Here is a 19,127-nt window from a genome sequence, read left to right on the forward strand (position 1 = left end):
ACAGCAATGGAAAGGAGCGTACAAAAAATAAAAATAATACATAAAGTACATAGTGAAGGGATACGATGAAAAACAAAGGTTGTAGATGCCTAACATTACGCTACGAAACAGAAGTGGAAGTGGGTTGGAACATGTAGAGACAATAGATGGACCTCAGAGGCAACTATGTGGGAAGAGCCAATAGGGATAAGGAGAATAGGACGTCCTAGGAAAAGGTGAATAGAAGACATTCAAGCGACAAGCAGTACACTAATGGAAAAAGATAATAATGGACAGAGAGGCATAGAACAAACAAGAGGAGGCCTATACCCAAGAAGGGTTCCAATCAATACTGATGAAGACATTTATTAATAACAAATAAAAATTATATTTTTTTATCAATGTAAATGATTGTAACAATAAGTAATATTTTTATAATTGTTGTAATCACAGATTTAACTGTAAGAATGTAATTTAATAGTAGATTGGAAATAAATAGGTTTTATTATTATTATATGATATTTATTTATTTATCGCTATGGTTTTGGTACTTTCTAACATTATATTCATTAGCGGTTGTTTCAAATATTAATTTTAATATCTAGATATAATGTATAATTTGTAAAATGTATTGGATTTACTTCGCACCCAGTTACATTTGATCCTTAAGATTACCTTTGATCTCTTCAATTAGACCGGTCTAATGTAAGGGTCTAAAAATATTAGTTTTTAGTTTATAATAGTTTTCAACAGGATGGATGACAACGAAAACAATAATCCCCATGGAAACAAAAGAGGAGAATATTACGAGTATAACTCAGTTTACTGGTCTCAACCAGTATAAAATTTGCAGTCCCTAAAACAATCCGTACAATTCGCAGTGAAGAATTTTCCCATGGAAAGAGTGTGTGCTTCAATTGATAACTGGCCTCAATGTTTAAAGGACTGTATTGCTGCCAATGGAGACCACTTCGAATAAGTAATAAATATTAATAATATAATTAAAAGTAATAAATATTATTTGCAATAGAATTTTTTTTCTTTGTTTTAGTATTTATGGCAAGACTAGGTATATATAATTCTCATGTTACTAATCCAAAACGGCTTGATCGATTTGTATGAAATTTTACATATTATTGTATATTCTGTAGGTATATTAAATATTTTGGCGGAGCGCTTAATAAATTGACTATGAGCAAAAGTTGTGTTTGGAAGGAACTAAAGCTACAATGTCGTATCTTCTTTTTTGCAGAATATTAGGATCATAATATGCCAGGGATTATGCTCTCTTATAATAATATATGTAATATTATAATAATTATCAAATAACACAAACAGACATGATAATTTATCTTTTTGATACTAGTCGTATCGACTTGTCTGCAAATACAACAAAATCAATTAAATGTAAATTCATTGATTTATAATTTTGTGTATTTAATTTACTTCGCAGGAAATAATTACCTGTGAAACTGAGAAGTGTTAATTAGAAAATGGAGATATATTTAATTACCATATAAATCAACTTGTTTTTTTGTTGCTGCATCTCCTTATAAAAGTCGAAAACGCCAGTCTCAATACAATACTATATTGTAAAAGACGATGAAGACACACATTTTACTATCATTTGTGCTAATTCTTCTCCAAAGTATAATAAACAAATATTTTTCCGCCTATTTATATAAAAAACTCTAGAAAAACTTTATTTAATAATTACTTATTTATAGATGAATCTTACGGAGAAGAAGTCGAGCCTGGACCAGAAGATGATAAAATTGTAGGCGGATATAAAACAAATATTAAAGAATTTCCCCATCAGGTATTACTTAATATGAAAAAGGGCCAGGAAAGACACGTTTGTGGAGGATCAATACTTAGCGAAAAATATATTTTAACAGCGGCGCATTGTGTGTTTGGGTAATTATTTAAATGTTATTAATATTCTTTTTCGTTTCTTATTCTAATTTCTAAACCGTGTATTTTTCTAATTTAATTTGATTACCAAACAAGACATATCCATTTTCCAGAAGTGTGAATTGTGTCAATTTGTGATATTGTGCTTTCCATAGTCGTACATGAAAGAGACCAAAAACACTCAGAACCGTTTTCCAGAAGGGTTGCAATACGTATTCAGTGACCAAGTAAAACACTTGGTCACCGATTTGCTGCCTTCATAGCTATGCTTAAAAGAGATAAAGTAAACTTGGGTCCGTATTTCAGAAGGTATCTCAATACGTAATTTTTGACCAAGTGTGTTTAGTCGCCGGCTATAAATATATGCATACAAGAGATACAACATGAGTCTTTTGAAATACCTGCCTAATAATGGCAGAACGAGTACTGGAGTATTTCCCGTTGTAAAACATTCTCTCAACCAGTTTCCGGGTAAAACGAAGACTTTACCAAGAAGGCTTTCTCTTTCAAAATTCTTGTGCTTAATAATCTCAACAGATTACCTTACCCTAAGCTTGGTAAAATGTTATGTGCACTTTTGGATTGCAACGCTCAAACCATTAATTGTTATACAACTCCAAAAGATGTTTCCCTGTAGCTGACTCAAGATGTTTGCCATTTTTGTATTTTTCCTGAACTGTGTCAGAATTACCACATCTTCAGCTAATTATATACATTACTTGATTTTAAGTAGATAAGTTTCTTTACATGAAAGATCCCACGATACCTGCATATTATGTATCTTTACAATAGAGGCAGGGACTTGTACTCGTATGCTGTTGGTCAGCTCACAGCGTACACTTTAATAAAGGGAGGAATTGAGACACCGTCTGGAGATCAGTCCTTTTTTATTGGATGTCATAGGGTTGAGCTCGGACCATGTGAGGGCTCTCAGTTATCTCCTCCTGTGTTACCTAGGAGCAGCTTAGCTTGGCTAGCCTGAAAGTGGCTGCTTTCAGTATTTCTTGATTCCTTATGAAATTGCGGATTTTCAAGCACCAGAAAATAGTTCTGGGCCTATGAATGCAGGTGAGGCTCCATCCTTAGCTAGCCGGTTGCCTATCTCATTACCTACATTTTATGCCTTTCGTCTAATACAGACCTTAATAAAGCACTATTTAAATTTCAAAGGTTCTCAAATATTACGGTGCGAGCAGGAATGACGAATAAAGATGAATCAGAGAAAGTAAGTTAATCAATTATATGATATTGTTTTATTATTATTACTGTACTACGATTCTGACTCATACATGTAGGATTTTATATTACCGTATTACATTAATATTAATATTTTCCATATATATAATATATATGTATAATGTATGTAAATAAAATGGTAAATTTGGAATCTCGGTTCTTATGTTTTTTGAAGTGAATTTTCTTTAGAATCGTTGTTGTTTCAAACTCGATGAAACGAAAAAATAAGTCCATAGAGACTTGTATCGTGCAGGTTTTTTTTTAAATCCAAGATGGTCACCGCGCAAAATTATGATTTCAACATTATGGATATCGTATCCGAAGTTCTCGAGGGTGCAGAGAACGAATTTGGGATCATTTTTAAAATCAAAGATGGTCGCCGCGCAAATTTTATGATTTCAACAATATGGATATCGAATCCGAGATTCAAGGGGCTGCAGAGAACAAATTTGGGATAATTTTTTAAATACAGTGTCTATATGTGCCAATAAAGTGTCACGAAAATGTGGAGCGTTTTTATCCAAGAAGAAGGAGACCGATTGAGATAGAGTGAGAAAGGGCGAACGTAGCATGAAGCACATGGCACCGCTAGTAAGTAGAACAACTTCCCTACTAGAGTTAGCGTACTGGTTCAGTACGCGGTCGCGAAAACGTAGAACATCTTCCCAATTAGCTTTGTATCGTGCAGGCTTAGCACGTGGCCGCGAGTAAGTAGAACATGTAATAATTTTTAATATTGACAAAAAACATTTGGTTTAGAGAACAGATTAGGATAATAAATTGATATAAATGAGATTTAAAAATTTGTTTTCCAAAGAAGTTTCACTTCTGACATGTGTACTTTGTACGCACGCCACTTCTTAAATTAATTTAGTAACTTTACACTATTTCTTTTATTAATTTATTTTTACACTGTTTTTTTGTATTTCAATAACATTTTAAATGTTTTCAACATGCATTATACTTGAGTCCTATGATATCCTTTATATATATATATATACATATATATATACATGATATCCTTTGTATTCTAGAAAGCAAAGACAAATTGGTTTTGATTAAACTAGGGGTCATAAATATAGCAAGAGAAATAATTCAAGCTGGCCCATATTTTACAGTTCTATACATAGCAGACGTCTTTAATATAATATGGAGTCTGCTCTCTCATATTGACCATATATATATATAACCAATAGACCACGAGCAAAGCACACCTCGACCATGGCGTTTCGTAGTGACTTCACTTCATCTTCTGCATTTATCACGTGTAGTTATCTCTTAACTGCTTGACGTTATTCCTGCCTTCAAATTTCACCTCACCACAAACTTGCATATCATCCTCATCAACTGAAGAGAACAAAAGAAGAAACTTTGTGCTACAAACAACCAAACTATGGAATGATTTCTTTGCTCGGTGTTTCCAGGATTATACCTTCAAAAGAGCATGTGCACTTCCTCAAACGCCGTATGCGTTCCTGTGATTCCTCTGATTTATTGATTAATTATGGTTATTTATTATTTATTATTCACCAGTGGTAATTACAATATTACTTATACTTATACAATATATCTTACAACTAAATGCATTTTAAGGTATACCTTATGCGAAAATATGAAATAGTGAATATCTGTGAGATAGTTATGTAAAATTAGTATAAATCATAAGAAACCATTATTTAATGTAACTTAATTAAGAAATGAATAAAATTTACCAAACAAGTCAAGATATACTGAACAAATCAAGAATACATATTTATTAATTATTTTTAATATTTTTTTACATTTCTGCTAAACCTTGGCAGCGAATCTCTGAACACTTCGAAGAATTTATAATTTTGCATAAACGCGACACAGGTGAATTGATACCCAAAATAGTTCTGCTAGAAGGTTTTTCAAATATTAACTTAATGAGTTTAAGTGGGCATCTAGGCACTCTAAAATTAATCATAGACACAAGAAAGGACTCATAAGCGCTGTTAATACTTTTGTATAAGAAAAGTAAATCCAACATGTCCCTTCAGTGTTTCAGAGTTTGTATATTAAACTAAGTAAGTATTTCAAGATCACTCGCAACATACACTGTATGTTTGTATGTATCTCGATTTCTCAATTGAAAAAGCCAAGTGGTAAAGAAAACGCTTCTGGATTATTTTGATTCTGAGACAGAGGCAGGCCTAGTCTGGTCTCGAGATGATACTGCCATATTCCAAAATACTGACAACAAAAGAGTCTATGTGCGTTTGATGTAAAAATGTAAGTTTGCTGCTATCAAATATAATACCCAAACTCTTTAAAGGAACTAAAGTCACTGAGAGGCATATTATCAAAGTGGTATTTAGTTGTGATATTATCTTTGCATTTTGTAGACGTTACATTGAATTTTTTTAGTATAAAAGCTATTCAGGTCTGCCTGTTAGGCATTAACATCATCGGGACTATTGATGATCTTAAGAATTTTTAGATCATCAGCAAACATAAACACCCACCATTCTTGCAGTGCGACGCATACTGATGCCTAGTTCCAGAAAAGCCATGATCCTAGCACATTCTTTAACTGAAAGAGGCATGATAAATAAATGTTATGTGCTTTTTAGCATAAATTTTTAAAACAAGACCCATCGATCTTGAAAAAAATTTAAAACAGAAAGAAAAATGTGAATTGTAAAATTGTAATTCGGAAACGTCCACTTTGAAAAAGGAATGGTTTTGTTTTTGAAGTTTTTTTCAGCCAATTCTTAAAAGAAGGTTACCGACTATAAAGTTTTTATGTACAAAATTAAATTCTCTTTGGAGTCCTTTTTATTTCGAAAGTATATCTTGTGAACTTAAAACGTTATCCCAATTTTAAAAGTGTGATACTTACTTTTGAAGGCCAGTGTAGATAAACACTAAATTTTAAAGAAATTGCAGAACTTAGATCCGCATAAAGGAGCAGGACCGGACGATATGCCACCAGTTTGTTTAATTAACTGTGCATCATCTCTTTCTGCTTATAATGCATCACTAAGTAGGGGGGTATTTCCAATTAAGTGGAAGATCATAAAAGTTGTTCCCATTTTCAAAAGTGGTAATAACAAAAAAGGAGAGAACTACAGGCCAATATCTATTCTTTCTGTGTTCGTAAAAATATTTAAGTCATTACTTTATCCATGCATATACGCTCAATTTAAGGGTTGTATAATTAAAACGGTTTAACACGGCATTAACACGGTTTTAGAACAGGGAGATCTACCAACACGAATTTAGTTACCTATACTGAAATTTTAATCGACTCTGTTGACAAAAGAAAAAGAGTTGGTGTAGTCTATACATACTTAGGCAAGGCATTTGACCTGATTCTCATTTCAATTCTCCTTACAAAATTATTAGAATATGGTATTACTGGATCTATATTGGACTGGTTAAAATCATACGTCAATAAAAGGTGTTTCTATGTTGTTGCAAATGGTTATGATCCTATAAAAATTTAACATAACATCTGGAGTTCCTTAATGCTCGTTCTTAGGTCCTTTACTTTTTAATACCTTTATTAATGACCTGCTAAATAGTGTTCATCACTCAACACAATTCATGTTTGCTGATGACCTTAAACTCCTTACAGGAAGATCTGAATCGATTGTATCATTGCGGTAAGGTTATTGGAATGGTACTAAACACAGAAAAATGTTCTTCACTTGGAATAATCCTGAAGTTAATTCCAATTATTACTCTTACGTCATTGCTAATATTCCTTTAAAACGCTTAAATATAATCAGGGATCATGGTGTGGTATTTGATGAGAAGCTAGCATTTATTCCACACATAGGTGGTGGTAATATTAATATTATCCATATAATATAGTCACTTAAGCCTCAAAGGTGTTGGGTTTCGTCCTGAGGAACAGCAAAGTAATCCGAAATGCACACACCAAAATGATTTTATATAACAGCTTAGTAAGAAGTGTTCTTTAGTATGGTAGTGTCATATGGAGGCTACATTATACAACACACTGCCTTAGAATAGAGATATACAAAGGCGATTTCTCTACCATCTAGCTTTCTCTCAAATAAAGTTAAAGGACTTTCTTCGTACAAAGAAAAGCTAACATATTTAATATACATAATTTGAGCCAAAGAAGAAATTTGATGTTGGATTTGATGTTTCTATGTAAGAGTCTTACAACATCTATAATATATAATAATCCAGATTTATACCTTTTCGAAAAATTGTTCTCGGCAATAACTCACAAATTTCCAGGATGTCTAAAATACTTAACGATAGTTGCAAACATTTGGATAATTTTGGGGACACACTAAAACATTCCGTAGTAAAATTTTATTAAGTGGTAAATTAAATAATTTAACTGATTTCAGTACAGCTAACTACCTGTGACCTAGAACTATTTCATTGTGATTTTTTTTCGGTAATAAGTTATTACGTTTTTTAAATTATGAATAAGTACTTCATTTAATTTTACCATATACATATTTGTAAACTTCATAATAAATTAACTTTATTTTAAATATTGTATTGTTGCTTGAATCAATGTAATTATCACTAATTTTGTACTGCTTTCTTATTATAACTTGTATTTTGTAAATTGTTCTTACCAAAGTAAATAACAGCCACATTGAATCGTTGCCTTTCTCTATTAATAATTACAGGTTTCACCAAAGATACCACTAAAAAGTTCTAAATGTCATCCTAAATATAACTCAAAAAATTTTGACTACGACGCTTGCGTTCTTGAACTAGAGAAAACTTTAACTCTTAATGGAAAAACAACAAAGGCCGTTACTCTCATTGACAGTGGAAAAGATATACCTGCTGGAACTAATGTTACCGTAGCTGGATGGGGCTTTACAAGCGTAAGTGAAATATTCAGATTTAATTAAAACACATAAATATTTATAATAAATTCCAGTGCCATAAGTTATTACAATAATTTTGACTTGAATAATTGAAACAGTTTTGGCTGTCTTGGCTTTGACTTTGAATACTTTGAAATTATTCGTTAAGTCGGCCTTAAATTAAGACGTGAGGAATGCATCTTTTTTACACATAATTATTTTGGTAAATACTATATCGCCTATACACACGTCGAGTGGCGTTCTTTCTTAGTGCTTTCGTCAAGGAACGATCTGCTTCATACACCAAAACTGTGACAAGAGCCTCGTTGTACGATTTTTCCAAGACGTGCACTTTCAAAAAATGCCTTTCTAAAAAGACATCAATATGCTTGTATTCTCCTCTTTTACAAAACATTAAATATTTAAATCACGGGTCACAATCATCAACAACCCAATCAATGTTAATGTATTTTAATAATCACCATAATATTGCTTATTCTTATTTCTCATAAAGTCAAAGTCAAAGTCAAAAAAATCTTTATTCACTGTAAAACTTTATAAGTTATTTAGTGCAAGTCAGGATGAAGTACAAAAGTTACAATAGCATTCAAATGAGTATAACAATATTCATTAACAAAATTTGGAACATTAATTCCAACTATCTTTATTATTCAAATAATCTTTCACATTATAATAGGCCTTAGATGTTAAATTTATTTTTTACGACACATTTAAACTTTTTAATAAATAATATTTTAATTTAATTTGGGAGTTTATTATAAAATATAACACAATCCAGTTTAAAAGATTTAGCAATTTTACGGAGCCTAGTAGATGGAATTGCGAGTTTATGTTTGTTTTGAGTATTGACACTGTGTACGTCACTATTCTTTTTCAATTGGCTAATATTTTTATGAGCGTATAGGAGGTTCTCGTATATGTACGTGGCATTTACTGTCATAATATTTATTTCACTAAACTTTTCTCTCAATGAATCCCTTGAACGCATTTTATAGACTGCTTAAATTGCTCTTTTCTGTAGCACAAATATGTTTTCAATATCTGCAGCCCTATTCTATGAAAGTAGCTGAAATATACAAGTCTAGCCGTTTCAACCTCTGTCAGCTGCCTATTTTTTTTTATCGCAAATACTGCAGAGCTAAGTCGATTACATAAGTTTTTTATATGAGCACCCCATTGTAGCTTAAAGTCTAATGTAATGCCTAGGAATGTTGTCGTTTCTACTACATCAAGTTTGTCATTATTAATTTTGATAGGTATTGGTTGATGCTTTATATTTGGAAGTGTAAACCTTACACATTTTGTTTTCCTTTCGTTTAAAAGTAAGTTATTAACCTTAAACCAATTTACTACTTCAGCAATGCCGTCATCAACCTGACAGAAATTTTTTTGCTGGCGTTTTATTTTAAATTACAAAGATGTATTGTCCGCAAACAATATAATATCATGTTTATTTTGAATAAGGTATGGTAAATCATTGACGTAAACCAGGAACAAAAAAGGACCCAAGGTTGAGCCCTGCGGTACCCATCGATATGATAGAGCCAGTTGATCTTTTTCCATTAATGTCTACTCTTTGAATCCTATTACGCAAGTACAATTTTATTCAATCTAGTGAAATATCTCTAACCCCATAGTGGTGAAATTTTTGAAGTAAGGTTTCATGATGGACGCAGTCGAATGCCTTGGATTGATCACAAAACACTCCTAACGCATCACATGAATCCTCCCAAGCATCCAAAATATTTCTTATTAACGCGATACTAGCATCTGTGGTTGAAAGACCTTGAATAAAACCATATTGTTTATTATGCATGAGGTTATTATTGTAAAAATGGTTAATTAATTCCGTTAACATAATTTTTTCGAAAATCTTCGTAAAGGTTGGTAGTACTGATATGGGTCTAAAATTGGAGGGGTTAGCTTTATCTCCCGATTAAAATAGAGGAGTGATCTTGCTCTGTTTCATTAGGTTTGGAAATATACCGCAATCTACACACTTATTGAAAATAAAAGCTAGGTCTGTGGCTACAATTTCTATTACAGATTTCACTACGTTAACAGAGATTCCCCAGAGATCTTTAGTTTTCTTAACGCTAATTAGTCTAAACGTTTTAATAATCTCTATGCGATCAACATACGATAGTATACAATAATTATTATTCGACTAAGAGATCATTAAAAAATTGCAGAAAATGAAATGAATACTTCTATTTATTAACTTCAGATGATATCTATTTTAAATGAATTGGAATTCGTTGAAAGTTTGCAACAAAAAATATTTAATTGGCATAATTTTAAGAGATTATTATTATTCTTGATTGCTTTTTGGAGTACTGTACTTCTGTACCAGTAGACAGTCTTTGGTTACAGACCGTAGCAAGCCAACCTAGTATGAAGAAATCATGACACATACGTTTAGAAAATTGTCATATTTTTGGCTTGAACTATTCGAACATTGAAAATTGTGAAATAAATAATTATTATTTTCGTTATTTTCGTTATTTTGCAGGATTACGGGCCACTAAGCAATACTTTATATGCGACTTGGTTAGAAATAATCTCTTCCGCTAAGTGTTATTTTAAAGTCACGCCAAGAATGATTTGTGCACTGAGGCCTAAAAGAGGACGAAATGCTTGCAATGTAAGAAACATTTTATATTTTAGCTTAAAGAGCGCTTTTGTTACAACTAAATGGAGAACATTTCAATTTTTTTGACTTGACGTAATTATTTATAAATCATTACAATATTATTATTATATTGTTGTTAATCCCTTATATTTCGGTTTAACTCTTTTCACATTTTATTATTTATTAGATTATATCATTCCATGTGGCAGATAAAGATAATATAATCAATGGGAAGCTAAATAAGAATGATTATGTGCAAATTATTGTGGAATATCGCTACGTTTGTTTGCAATGCGCCGGATATTTTAAGGAACTGATGTGTATAAGGCAGGAATAGGAATAATACAGAATCAGGAATCTCAAAGCAAAAAATTCACACATTTTAATGAAGATTTACTGTAGCTTAATTAAAACAGACGTAGCGATGGAATGTAATATTATATTGATTGTGAAGTTGCAGTTGTAGAAATGTTCTTACAGTTAGATATACTGGAATACATCACATTTACGTGCTGGTCTACGTCCACCGTACTGATCAATACTTAATTACTACGTTTTTTTTTTATGGAATAGGAGGACAAACGAGCGTACGGGTCACCTGGTGTTGAGTGATCACCGCCGCCCACACTCTCCTGCAACACCAGAGGAATCACAAGAGCGTTGCCGGCCTTTAAGGAAGGTGTACGCGCTTTTCTTGAAGGTACCCATGCCGTATTGTCCCGGAAACACCGCACCAGGAAGCTCATTCCACAGCTTCGTAGTACGAGGAAGAAAGCTCCTTGAAAACCGCACTGTGGAGGACCGCCACACATCCAGATGGTGGGGATGATATCGTAACTTGTGGCGTGTCGTGCGAAGGTGGAAATTCGGCGGCAGGAATCAGGTTGAACAGCTCTTCGGAATACTCCCCGTGATAAATGCGGTAGAAGACACACAATAAAGCGACGTTTCTACGCAACGCCAAGTGATCCAGCCGTTCACAGAGTACTGGGTCCTCGACAATTCGAGCTGCTCTGCGTTGCACGCGGTCAAATGGATCGAGCTGATACTGGGGTGCGCCAGACCAGAGATGACAGCAATACTCCATGTGAGGCCGGACCTGCGCTTTGTAGAGCGCTAGAATGTGGGCCGGCTAGAAGTATTGTCGTGCTCTATTTATGAGGCCCAGTTTCTTTGAAGCCAGTTTGGCTTTGCCCTCCAGAGGGCCACGGAATTGGCAATTGCTCGAGTTTTCGAGACCCAGTATTCCGATACTAGGCGAGGCTTTAAGGGAAGTGTTCTCGAAGAGCGGTGATTACTTACGCGCTGGTGATCTATATGTTACATATTTATCGCTATTGTGTCAATTCGAGTACCTTCACATTAAGATCTCTATAATAAACTCAAGTAAAATTGAAAGAAATCGTCCTCGCTCCGTTTGAAGTAGTTTTTAATTGAAAAGGGATAATGCCTTAATTCTGTGTGACTGTATCTTGGTTAAACTTGAATTTTACTGATTTATTATTTTTATTTTTGAAAAGGGCGATTCCGGCGGAGCACTTGTGAATTCAGCATCAAAAGAACAATTGGGAATTGTGTCGTGGGGGGCGCATGAATTTTGCACTGATTACCCCGTCGTATATACTAATATAGCGAATAAAGAAATAAGGCAGTTTATAAAAGATCATACAGGCATTTAAATATATAATTGTAAACCTTGTTAACACAAGTACGGGAATGAAGTGTTACGTTGACTTTTGATTTCAAACAAATATATTTTAATATCGCTTTTATGGTTTTTATTTTAACTACATAAGCAGTAAGGATGGTAGGGAAAAATTTCTACTTTCTCTCATTACCATCTCTCTCATACCATACCCAGAACATAGTTTTATTTGTGTAATTAATCCCAGAATTGACGGTTATCACTTAAAAAACATATTAAATTGCTAAGATTTGCAAGAGCGACATCTCAAGTCAATTTTGAATATTAGGATTGAGCTGGTTATCAACTGTAAACTAGATCCTGTAGATGAAGCCACCACCTGAGAGTTGAACAAAGCATACAAGATTTTATAAACGATACGTCACTCGAACGGTTGGCTCAGTTGGAAAGAGCGCTCGCACGGAACGCGAGAGGTCACGGGTTCGAATCCCGCTTCGTTCATAAAATCTTCGGTGTACTGCAAGAACTCATTAACTAACAAAAACAGAACTATGAGTTAAGCCACTTTTAGTTTTAGTCATATTGTTTTCCCTATAATCTTAAATATGATTTTGTTAAAGAAAAGTAAAAGACTATTATATTGCTGAATATAATTATTATTAAAATCAAGCGAGTTTTTTTAATATTTACAAGCCATAATTTAAAAAAATGTAAAGTTAAAGATTTCTCGCCATTGGGCCTTTGTTCGAGTTTTGAATTAAGTATGTCTTGAAATAGTAATCTATTTTAGGAAATACGTACTATTTGAATAGAACTAATAATTTTTTTGTGAAAAAGAGGGCAGGTGGGCATGATCATTACTTGACGGAAAGTGATCACTGCCGCCTATGGAAAACTGCACCACCGGAGGCTGGCTTTTCAGGTAAAGGTGTGGAAAGGGAAGCAGAGTGGACCAACGGGGTAGTAGTAGTACTCTGGGGTAGGAAATGGAGGTAGACCTACGGGACTGTGGTGGAGGTAAAGGAAGTGGACCTCCGGGACTTTGACTGACCAATCGATTTGCGACAGCACAGCTGCCACTTGACGCCAATTTGTCGCATTGAGATTTATCTACAAATCATCCGAGCTCTCTTGAAACAATGAAGATACGTTTCTACGCAACGCCAGTTGATCGAACCGTGAACGGTGAACACAGCACTGGGTCCCCGTCAATTCAAGCAGCGTGTTGCACGGGTTGTCAAATAGTTCGAGCTGATACTGGGGTGCGCCAGACCAGAGATGACAGCAATACTTTATATGTGGCCGGACCTGCACTTTGAAGAGCGCTAGAATGTGGGCTAGGTTCAAGTATAACCATGTTCTATTAATGACACCCAGCCTATTCGAATCAAATTTGGCTTTGCCTTCCAGATAACCGCGGAATTGGCATTCGTTCGAGATTTCGAGATCTAGTATTCCGATACTGGGCGAGGCTTTAAGGGAGGTGTTGTCCAAGGGCGGTGATACGACACATTGGTTTTTTTTAGTACTAAAAGCGCAACCTTGAGTCTTCTTGGGGTCAAATTGGACAAGGTTCATTTGTTAGAGGTGTCAATAACAGGAAGAACAAACAGTATAGGTGAGACACAGCCTTGGGGCACTCAGGCGTTCACGGGCTTCGGGTTTGTACAATAACCATCGACAACGATCTGAATGCTGCACCCAGTGAGTAAGATGGAGGTCCACTTGCATAAATTCTAGGGAAGCCCAAATGATCGAAGTTTTGAGAGATGTGCCTAGTGCCATACGCGATCAAAGACCTTCGCTATATCCAGGCTAACTGCCAGACCTTCTCCCTTCCTACCGATAGTCGCCGTATATAGTTCCGCCTTTTTTCTACTTTTCTGTTTGATATAGCTAATCTTACAACATAACTAGGGGCGGCTGAAATATTTTAAGCCTAAGGTACAATGGTGTTAAAATACATAAAAAATATATTTCTATGAAGGCCTCGTCTCCTAATATACATTTCGTACATTTTCCATAAAGTGCTCTTAGCCCAGTTAAAAAATATTCGCCGTCTTTGCCTTGAATTTTAAAGGCAAAGACGGCGAGTTGCTATCTTCATCTCTTCTTCACATAGAAATCATCACCTTCGGAGGTCTTTCTTTTCATTAGAAAATATAAAATAACAATTACTGGGGGCTAGATGGGTGGTTAATTTCTTCAAACCCTGTTTAATCTAGGGCACGCATTGCAACTCACGCTGAGTTAAATAAGGCATCAAAACAGGATACCACTTCACGCACTTTTGTCAGTAATGCGGCATAAAATCCCCATTCATCGAAGTTTTTTTAGGAAGGTAATCGATAAGCAAAATCCCTTCACTATACCAAAAAACAATGGCAATGAGATTGGATACCAATTTTTCGACTTTGAACAACAGTGGCGGTTTTACCATTCCATCCGGATTATGTTGTCGAATCCATGTTTCATTAACTCTGACAATACGATTAAAATATTATCAGGATTATCGCCACAGATGTCCAAAAACTTCTGCGAAGTTGTGCTCGACGCTACATATCCAGCGTTTTGTCAGCATTTTTGCCATCTAGCGCGCGCACACCTTCTGCATGTGAAAATGATTATACAAAATTCAAGTTATTGTAAATATAGTTACAAGATTTGTTTTGTTTGAAAAAGTTATTTATTAATATAGGTTAGTTAAATTAAGTGAACGACTACCGAGCGAATCGGCCGGTCGAAGCAGCCCACCCCGCACATTATCCTCCGTTGCACTTATCCCACCCCGCGCGTTATCCACCGTTGCACTTATCCCACCACGCGCGTTATCCACCGTTGCACTTATCCCACGCCGCGTTTCATTCTTGAGCTATTACAGAGGGATAATGAATTCCTTCATAGGGTACTAACTGATTTAATCGATATAAAAATGAATTTACAACTACATTATAAGAGCAAGGATAAATCATAAAAAAAAACAATTATTATTTTTTGATAAACAAAGTTTATATGATTGTCATCACTTGATTTGATAGAATCAATTAAAGTTGTTTAATATGTCATAATACAACATTATTGTTTATAAGTAACTAGCTGACCCGACAGACGGTGTTCTGTATATAATAAATAAAATAATGTTTTTATATGAATTTGTCAATTATAAATATATCATAACATCAAAAATTACTTCGTAAAATATTCACCCTCCTATCGTAATGAAATTGTTTCACAGCAGAACTATCAAACCGTGCGTCAATAAATTCTCTCATAGAAGTTATATATGGACACATCAAAGGAAAAACAAATTTGTTGTTTTTATTTAATTTAGCATCATTTTCCTATTTATTCACCTTTTAAACCTTCTCTGGACTTCCACAAATAATTCAAGACCTAAATTTGCCAAATCGGTCCAGCCGTTCTCGAGTTTTAGCGAGACTAACGAACGGCAATTCATTTTTATATATATAGATAGATAGATAGATTAGGCGCAGTTAATGACTATTAACCAAGTTTCTTTCTAAAGTAATTTTCGTATGTCATATTTAAAAAATCACTAAATAACATAAATGAACTTTGTAATAAAGTAATTGTTCATTGTTTCACTACTTTAATTTTCTAAAAGCTTACAAAGTGATTTAACGATTCTAATAGAACCAATAGTCCCAAAATTGTAATTATCAACTTCATGCATAAGTAATAACTTCCAAATTCCGAACAGCTAGAAATAATTTAGTTTTTGCATTCTATAGAGCTCGTCAAGACGATGTTAGCGCAGTTATTAATAGCACTTAATGATTTCTTGTATTTAGTGAGTTCTTGCAGTAAACCGACGAAATTATGTTTTCAGTTTTATTTGTATAAAATATTATTTATTATTATTGTGTGAAAAGGTGAGTATTGTGGCCGGCTTACCAGCTACTAAAGATATTTAGTTCAAATTAGTACATTTAATTTAATAAATCCAATTTTAATTTTCTTCGAATTAAAAAAAGATTGATAAAGACATTGTATTAAATTGAATAGATTCTTCTGGTTAGATACGCCTTTTCATTTTAGCAAGAACGAAAACACCTTTTCTACCTAGTAATATTACGACAATTACCTAAATCAAAAGACATTTGGACCTAGTTATGTCGAAAACATCCATATCACATTTTTTTTAAAAATGACTTATATAAGCAGCCATGCTTATTTAGACATAACGAAATTTTTACAAAAACACTCATGTGATATGTTTATTAATGTCGCAAATAAATCTGTCAAATCCAGCCACTTCAACAATTGAATATTGTAATAAACAGTCAGCTTGGTGAAAAATGCAGCCAATTTTGACATTAACTAAAATACTTATATTGCAGATGTCAGCCAACCTGTATGGCTGTTTTTAAAAAATTTCAAAATGTTAGAATATGTAGTTTCGAACTTACATAAGAAACAGCCAGTCTATGATAGCTGTTTTCCATCAAACAGAAATTCTAAAATACTAAAGAAAGATGCGTGCAATATCTGCGATACATTTCGAATCGAAATAATAAGTGCAGGAAGAAGCGATGGAAGATTAACTCCCTAAGAGAAATACCCAACATGAGAGACTAGTGTCTTCTATCGAGTCCTTTGTTGAGAACGTCGCGGAATGGGGTACAATGAACCTTTTGCAATTGAAACCCCAGAAGACTCAAGTTTTCGTTGACGCATTGCACATGTGTGAAATCTGATTTCAGATCAAGAACCGTTTGGACGTATGTAATGATTCTGCTAATCTAGAAGAAGAATATGTCTTTCTAACTCTAAGTAAATTATCGCCGAATAGAAAACCTATCGCCGAGTTAGCTCTGGCTACGTGACATCAATCAATAAGACATCTAAAATTAGAGGATGCTCAATATTTTATGATAATTTGACAAGTGGACAATATATTGAAGACGATATTGACGGATTTAGCACTGAGTTAGATTTCTATTCTAAGAGTAATCACGAAATTTTTGTAAAGTTGAATCTCGATTTTTTAAAATACTTAGCAACATTTAGCTTCACATAATTTATTTTTATGAAATACAATAACAATACTAGACAAGTGTTCTTAATACAAAGTTATAGTTTTCAAACTTTTCCCTATACTTGCCCATACGCCAATGCAAAATTGTGCACAGATCGCCCTGCGTAGTCTGTGGTACGTGATCCAAGCCGTGTGCCTGTTGAAATCACCCAAGACTACGATTTCAGCGGAGGAGATCTGTGCAAACACGTCGTCAATTGCCGCTTGAACGCAGCCCATGAGATGATTGGTTTCTGCGTTACCACTATGGGACCTGTAAACACACGCATAGATGCGGACGCGGTACTCTAAATCTACGCGGAGCCAGAGAGTAGACAGGTCCCTACCCTCAAAATTGCCGAGACGGCGACTGCAGATATCCTCCCTAACGTACACACAAACCCCGGCAAGAGGCAAAAAATTGTGCTCAATATTGTACCCGGGGTACGTTAAATATGACGTATCGCTAGGTCGAGATATCTGCGTCCCCGTTAGGAAACGCAGATATCAATCGGCGCAGAAGGCAAGGCATGTAACCAAAAGCCCGACTCATTTTGTGTCACGACCAAAAGACGAGCTCGCTGTCTTCTGTCAATAGATGAGATCAAAAGATCATCATAGGCTGACTTACAAAGAAGTGCGTCCCATACATTTTGACACTTTAAATCGTCTGGAAAATTTTGAATATTTGCAATATTTAGCCAAGCATACGCAATACGCAATCTCTGAGTTACCTGGTACACGATTTACAATTCTACATTTTGAAATTTCAATAACGTGGTAGACCTTGCGAGGTACGTAAATTTTGAAAAAAATAAACAAGACCGAATAATAGTTAATTATTTTTAAATAATCTGTCCGAAACGTTATTAATTTTTTTAATGTGATCATCTAAGATCGTTGGAATTGAAACAGGAAATAATGGAGCTCCAAGAAGGTGAAGTGAATTCTTATTCAAAACTTTAATATTGGGGGCCAGAACATTAAATTTATTGGTAATATCAACCCAGTCTGAAATTTGAAAATTTTCGCCGATAAAAAGTTCGCATTTCGAAAAATTTAACTCAAGGCCGATTGAGCAACTACTTTCTATTACAAATTTCAAATCATCTAAAACAGTGTCCACTTCACAACCCAAAGTGTCAAAAATTAAATTTTGATTTTAATTTTGTTATGGCGGAATGAATGGTTAAATATTGCTGGACCAATGGCGGTCGCCTTACTGACAGCCAACGAAAGACTTAATATTATGATTTTTTAATAATAATTTGGATGGTTTACTATAACATTGCCAAATGATAGATTGAAGTAATTGAATTTTTAACTTCTCTCAGCAGAGCTCTCCTATCAACAGAGTTAAAATTATTTTTGACATCTAATTTTAGAAAGACATCACTAGAGTTACTCTCCAAAAAAGTACGCGCAGCGTGGACTGCAGCTTCGCAACCACTTTTTCAGCCAAAATCCAATTGAGTTGGGATGAATTTAGTCGATAGGAAAGGAGAAATATGTCAACAACAAATTTTAGAAACGTTTGCCCGTAGATGATTATCAGAAAAAGATGGTTCCAGAATAACACAATCCGGAATAGAATCTGGTGATGGGTGTATACTTTGTAAAGCCAAAAGTGTTTGATTTGAGTCGGGCGCCAGGATATCATTTGAAAAAAGTATAGATGCAGCACCTTCCACGTCATTGTCATTAACTTTCTGTTCTACTTTTCGAAAAAGGTTAAATTTTGAATTTTGGTTACTATTTAAAGTATTGCCAAAGATATTTGGGTCAGAACAATTCGATTTTATTTTCTGTGTTAGTGAACTGTGGTCATCTATT

The 19,127-nt window shown here is 34.2% G+C and overlaps 1 protein-coding gene across 5 annotated transcripts in view; it reads left to right on the plus strand.

The window, feature by feature from the left end:
* Window positions 1-1,505: 1,505 nt before the first annotated feature.
* The window catches only part of LOC126970472 (trypsin 3A1-like), a 32,105-nt gene continuing 14,483 nt past the window's right edge, over window positions 1,506-19,127 (plus strand). The window contains exons 1-6 of one of the 5 annotated variants that reach the window (XM_050816399.1): window positions 1,506-1,627; window positions 1,707-1,896; window positions 3,064-3,118; window positions 7,773-7,976; window positions 10,492-10,623; window positions 12,132-12,380. In XM_050816399.1, the coding sequence (XP_050672356.1) occupies window positions 1,582-1,627; window positions 1,707-1,896; window positions 3,064-3,118; window positions 7,773-7,976; window positions 10,492-10,623; window positions 12,132-12,290 (786 nt within the window). In that variant the 5' untranslated portion in view covers window positions 1,506-1,581 and the 3' untranslated portion in view covers window positions 12,291-12,380. Of the gene's footprint in view, window positions 1,628-1,706; window positions 1,897-3,063; window positions 3,119-7,772; window positions 7,977-10,491; window positions 10,624-12,131; window positions 12,381-19,127 lie in introns of those variants that run through there. The other 4 variants (XM_050816400.1, XM_050816401.1, XM_050816403.1 and 1 more) reach the window with 4 other exon arrangements.

Source organism: Leptidea sinapis, chromosome 21 (assembly GCF_905404315.1).
Source record: "Leptidea sinapis chromosome 21, ilLepSina1.1, whole genome shotgun sequence".
Classification (NCBI taxonomy): Eukaryota; Metazoa; Arthropoda; class Insecta; order Lepidoptera; family Pieridae; genus Leptidea; species Leptidea sinapis.